This window comes from Camelina sativa, chromosome 15 (genome assembly GCF_030686135.1).
Source record: "Camelina sativa cultivar CO46 ecotype springtype chromosome 15, ASM3068613v1".
NCBI classification, from domain to species: domain Eukaryota; kingdom Viridiplantae; phylum Streptophyta; class Magnoliopsida; order Brassicales; family Brassicaceae; genus Camelina; species Camelina sativa.
In genome coordinates this window covers 13,260,100-13,266,510 of record NC_141894.1, presented here as the reverse complement: position 1 = coordinate 13,266,510, position 6,411 = coordinate 13,260,100, and the positions used below count along the sequence as shown (strand labels likewise).

At 29.7% G+C, this 6,411-nt stretch overlaps 1 protein-coding gene across 2 annotated transcripts; it reads left to right on the top strand.

Annotated features, from left to right (window-relative positions):
* The first annotated feature begins 402 nt into the window (after positions 1–402).
* LOC104746739 (homocysteine S-methyltransferase 3-like) lies at positions 403–5,126 on the top strand. Of its 2 annotated transcripts, none has more exons than XM_010468263.3 (7): positions 403–834; positions 1,574–1,630; positions 3,470–3,693; positions 3,847–3,976; positions 4,309–4,512; positions 4,621–4,692; positions 4,776–5,126. In XM_010468263.3, exons 1-7 carry the CDS (start codon positions 655–657, stop codon positions 4,947–4,949), a joined length of 1,041 nt encoding a protein of 346 aa, XP_010466565.1. In that variant the 5' UTR covers positions 403–654; the 3' UTR covers positions 4,950–5,126. The 2 variants fall into 2 exon arrangements, with proteins under 2 accessions (XP_010466565.1, XP_010466566.1); XM_010468264.3 differs by having other exon boundaries at positions 412–834; positions 4,779–5,126.
* The last annotated feature ends 1,285 nt before the right edge of the window (positions 5,127–6,411 follow it).

The window sequence follows — 6,411 nt, the reverse complement described above, 5'->3', positions numbered from 1 at the left end:
ATAAAATATATTATATGTTAAAACTAAAAATTGGAAGAAATATATTTGTGTAACGATGTGATTTTTTTTTAAAAAGCAGACTATACACCATATAAGATATAAATAAAATGAAATATACTATATAAGATATAATTAAAATAAAGTATATGAAAAATGTTTAATTTAAAATTAGTGAAAAAGACATGTGTCACAAATATAAAGCGTCAAGTATCGCATTGGCAAATATTATATAAGATTGATTAGTTGGATGGATGAATTCCCCACACGGCAGGCAAAGAGAGTCTCACGCGTAACGTCGCTGTCTGATCAAAAGTTTGCTCATAAATATCCACTTACTTTTGTTAACTCAATTATCTACTTTGAGTTAGTACTATTTCAGTTTCTGTTCGATACAATTCGCTCGTTTTCCTCATTACAAAAGCTTATAGGTTGGTACAAACTACAAAGCATATAAGGTCGATCCACAACTATATAACCAACATTACCATAAGGGTATACATGTAACTTCGACATTTCCCATATATAAGCATTCTCACGATCACAGATAACATCTCATCTTCGATATAATTCGACTCCATCTTACAGACGTATACACACTTTGTTTATATTCAAAACAATATGGGATCTTTTTTTTTTTTCTTGTAAACTAACAATATGGGATCTTTGGTGAAAGAGAAAACCTCGTCGTTGATGACGGAGTTTTTGGAGAAGTGCGGCGGCTATGCGGTGGTGGATGGAGGGCTTGCGACGGAGCTACAACGCTATGGGGCTGACATCAATGATCCACTTTGGAGTGCCAAGTGCCTCATTACTTCTCCTCACCTCGTCACAAAGGTTATATATACAATATATCATATGTAGAAATTCATACTCTTCTTCTAAGATGGGTTTAGTCGTACGGTGACAAATATTGACAATTCAGAGTGATCTATAGTTATTGAATGATGCACTCTCAAAACTTCGTATAATCTTGTTTGGTTATTTTCAGCTGCAATTTTAAATAATGATTTGTCACCATGGGGATATCTAAGTGGGGGGAAACAAAAATATTGAGAATTCGTTTGGCTTCAGACACTTATTAATTAGATATATTTTATATATTCTTCTATATATAAGATTTAGAATTATAAAGTTGAGTGAGATTCTACCAAAAAAATAAAAATAAAGTTGAGTGAGAACCTATGTACGGACAGAGGATAGTGGTTCGAGTTAATATTTTTGGTCTATTCTTGACTCTATAAACTTGGTTTTGTTTCTTTGCAACGATATTTTTTATTTATCAAGTTCGATGTTTTCGATGAAGCTCGTATATGCACAAATAAACAGTGATACCTTAAACAGAGGTACTCGTATATCTATGCACAAATCTATGAACATTAGCTGCGACAGCGACGCAAACGTGTACGTTTTATACCACGACGTTTTACTTCACTGTCACTCCATTTTTCTAGTAACATCTTTAAATGGAATAAAAACAAAAACTACTACTAGTGTTTTTATGTTGCAGCCAAAACTAAAAATATCAGAAATATTATAGGAAAATTATATTAATATTATAGTTTTCTTCTAATAGGTGCACTTGGATTACCTCGAGTCTGGTGCAAATATCATCGCTACCGCATCTTATCAGGTACTAGACCATGTGCATCAGTAGATTCTGGGAGAGATTTTTTTATATAAAAATAAATAAAAAATAAAATAATAATATTTAAACAAAATAAGACAGAATATATTTAAGAAATCTTAAAAAATCTATGAGAACTAATCACATGGTGACATATGTCACTATTTGAATAACTATATTTTATTATAATAACTTAATCTTTAAAAATTTAATTTTTTATTAAATAGTTTATTTTTTATTATTTTATTATTTTTATCTTTTTAATAAATTTTAAACTAAAATTAACTATCTAATAAATTTCATTATGCAATTATTTTATTATTAATAATATGATATATGATATAAAATATAAATAATTAATAAAATTAAATATATAAATAAGTAATAATACGGCTAAAAAATATGAATAATATATTTTAATAATTTAAAATTAAATGCAAAACAAAATAATAAATAAATATTCAAATAAAATTTTAAATTTTTAAAAAATAATTTATATTAAAATAATAATATTATGTAAATGAAAAATTTGAGTTTCTCACTAATGGATATATAATATTAGCGGCATTCACAAAAATACCTCATTTTCCATGTTTTTTTTAAAAAATACTCTTCCATAGACCATTTTTAAAACTACCCTTTTTTATATTAAACTACCAAATTACTTTTTTTTTTAATGACAACAAGAATGTACAGTCAACAAAATCAAAAAAAATTTCCCGCCAAAAATTATTTTTTTTTTACGCCAAAATCGAAAAATTTTCCCGTCAAAAATTTTTTTCCCCGCCAAAAATTTTTTTTCGCTAAAATCGAAAAATTTTCCGGCAAAAAAATAAAACTTATACCTTATAAAAACCTTGTAAACGCTCTTAAAAACCTTGTAAAAGCGTTTACAATGTATTTAAAAACTTTATAAAAACCTTTTAAATGCTTTTAAAAACCTTTTAAAAGCTTTTACAAGGTGTTTAAAAACCTTTTAAAAGCGTTTACAAGGTGTTTAAAAACCTTGTAAAAGCGTTTACAAAGTGTTTAAAAACATTTTAAAAAACTTTTTAAAAATATTTTGAAAACCTTTTAAAAAAGTTATAAAAACCTTGTAAAAACGTTTACAAAGTGTTTAAAAAAACCTTTTAAAAACCTTTTAAAACTCTTTTAAAAAACATTTTAAAACTCTTTGAAAAACTTTTAAATCTCTTTTAAATATTTTGTAAAAGCGTTTACGAGGTGTTTATAAGACTTTTATAAGGTTTCTACCTTATAAAACCTTTTAAAAACCTTGTACAATTTTTTTGGCGGGAAAAATTTTGGCGGAAAATTTTTTTTGTCAAAAATTGTTATTAAATTTTTGTTTGGTGGGAAATTTTTTTGGCGGGAGAATATGTCAGAAATTTTTTTGGTGGAAAAATTTTGTTTTTTATTTTTATTAAATAAAATATTTTTTTTATCTAAGAGTAAAATGATCATTAAAAATTAATGGAGTGCAGAAATAAAAGTGGCCAAAAAAATACATTTAAAAAAAAAAGTATATCAAAATAAATATTTTTAACAAATTCTCATAATATTAAAAAAAAATTCTCGAATTTTTTTATATTAAAAAAGTTAATATTATATTGGTGAGAAATTCAACGAATTCTCACTGATGCACATGCTTTAACTTTGACTTATATTACTAAAGCATTTGATTGGTTTCTTTCTACTTGAAGTAACTGATGCATGAGTAGTTAAAAAAAGAGAGGAAATTAGTAGCTTAGAATCTGAATAAATACATAGAACTTAATTAGGAATCAAAAAGCATCAAGATGCTGGGTTCGCAATTTAGTTTAATCAAATTAATTTATTACAAAGGCAACGATCCAAGGATTTGTGGCAAAAGGTTTATCGGTGGGAGAAGCAGAGAGTTTACTGAGGAGGAGCGTTGAAATCGCGTGCGAGGCACGTGAGATTTTTTACAGCAGATGCCGCAAAGGTTTATGGGATTTCTACGCTGGAAAAGCTTCTGGACAACCTGTTCTTGTCGCAGGTTCCGTTGGTAGCTATGGAGCTTATCTCGCCGACGGATCCGAATACAGGTTCTTTGATTGATCCTAGTCATTTTTCTTACATTTTAGTCTAGAATTGGAAAAATAAAGTTTAAGTAAATTGGTTGAATCTATCCATACAAAAAGTTTTGGTTTGCTAAATAAATTTAATTTCATTTGTATTTGTAATGAAATGTTTTGCAGCGGGTTATATGGAGATTCTGTGAGTAAGGAGACATTGAAAGACTTCCATAGAAGAAGAGTTCAAATCTTAGAGAAATCTGGAGCTGATCTCATCGCATTCGAGGCTATTCCAAATAAGCTCGAAGCCGAGGTATCTTAAGTTTACTACTTAGATAAATTAAACCAACAAAGTGAAAGGAATATTCTAGTCGTTTTTGTTTAGTGCTGTGTCCTTGTATAACCACCCAAGTTCAAGCATTCCATGTTATAGACAAAAAAAGGTAAAAATTACTAACATAAACTTTTTAAGTAACTACAGAGTATTATTAAGTAGTTTTAGACTTTATTCCAATGGTTGCATGATGGTAGTTTTGAAATTGTAATCACATTTCACATGCATATACATGCTATTAGTCTAGAATTGACCTATGTTTATATATATTTTTAGTTTTATGTATACGTTTTTTTTCCACATATTTATAGGCTTATGCGGATCTTCTTGAGGAGGAAGACATGGACATTCCGGCATGGTTCTCCTTCATTTCTAAGGACGGAGTCAGGGTGCCACGAGGAGATTCGGTTATAGAATGTGCGAAAGTGGCAGATGCTTGCAAGAAAGTCGTGGCTATCGGAATCAATTGTACTTCACCAAGATTCATTCACGATTTGATCATCTCCTTGCGCCAGGTAACTTTATAAACAATGATGGAATTACTTTTTTATTTTTCTTTTCTCATCTCCTTTTACCCTGTTTTTTGCCTTGCGGGTAAAGCAACTGACAATTTCTTTTACTAGGTAACCCGCAAACCAATCGTTGTCTATCCAAATAGCGGAGAAGTCTACGACGGTTTGAACAAGAAATGGATTGTGAGTGTTTATTATATAAAATTCTTGTTAAACACAAACTAACAAATCTGATTTTGGAGGTTTTTTTTAATGTAATAATGCAGAAGTCAGGGGAAGAGTCAGAGGAGGATTTTGTGCCGTACGTGAGTAAATGGAAAGATGAAGGAGCGTCGTTGTTTGGAGGATGTTGTCGAACTACACCAAACACCATCAGAGCCATTGCTAAAGTTCTCTCCGGCGAATCTCCCGCAGCATCAAAACTCAAATTTGAGCAGTAGACTTGTCAACGGTGAGTTTCTATGCTTGTTCGTTGTGGTGTCAGGAAGGAGTTTGGAATGTATTATAACGTGTGTAATTTTGTTATCTACTAAACTTATATACATAAGTTGGGACTTGGGGTGTTTCATCTGGTTTGTTGGTGTTATGAAATAATCAATTTATGTTTAAACTAAAAATGATGGTAACTATGTACAACTGGTCAACTGCGTAGTTAGAGTATGACAATGATGGGTTAAGACGCTAAGTGATAGTTTGTAAGCTTACTCCTATTACTGTGCTGTAAAAAATAGGTAATATAAAAATAAACTACAAATATTTAATACTAACCATAGCTTCAGAAGATTTTTTTTCTTCCATATATAAAAACATAGAAAATTACTCTAATGAAGGTAATAAATATGAACTCTTTTAGTCCAACCAAAAAATAAATATAAGAGATATTGGTTTGGGATTTAGAAAGAATTTTGATGATTTAACAACATCATAGAAATTAAATTAAATGAAAATTTTTAAAAGATTGTTAAAAAGTTTTGTATTATCTCGATAATTTGTTTTTTCATTTCTGTTTCCATTTCCACTTAATTCCTAAGATATACGAGTTAAACTTGTACAAAACATTTTCAAGTAAAATTTTCTGTTCCTTTTCCATTGGAGACAATATAAATTTGATGAACATGAAGAAAGAGTGAAATCTAGAGAAGAGTTTCATTCTCTTTAGCTATCTTCTTCAAATCTTGAAGGAGAGAGACAAACGACATTACCACCCGAATATGTACGTAGATTAAACAAAGTAAAAAAAAATTAAAATTCTATTGTATTTATGATTCTGTTGTAGGAGGTAGAAATTTGTCACATTACCTAGAGGTATTGTATATGAGAAAAACACACAAATGTTAAGAAAAAAATGGAGGCAAAACCAAAATCTATTTTCTTTAACTCTTTAAAACCTCCATAGTACGACAGTATTTGTGGTTACAAGAATCCCAAGATACAACACATTTACAATCGGGTTTGTTATCACTTAAACACACTGGCTCTACACAAACTATACACTATGATACTTTCGAGAATACTTACTTTGTGACAGAGAGTGACTGTTGGAGTTTTGGTGTTCTAAGTCTTTTCTCAACTTCGTCAGTCATATGTGATGAATTGAATGTGTGTTTATATAGAGGTCTGGATTACTTTGAAATTGATTTTACATAATTTTACCAAGTCCATCGCAAATCTAGGAGGTGAGCAACATGAAAAAGTGAATATTTTTCAAAGAAATCTAACTCTCCACTTGATCATGAAACCAAAGAGATCGAGTTTCACGGAGACCTGAAGCAAATATTTGACTCTGTTCAATATGACCCACTCCTCTTGGAGCTCCAACTCGAGAAAAGGCTAAAACATTAAGGCCCAATTTTTCATTCACACATTCAACTTTACTAAATCCACTTCGCTTAAGTAAATTGA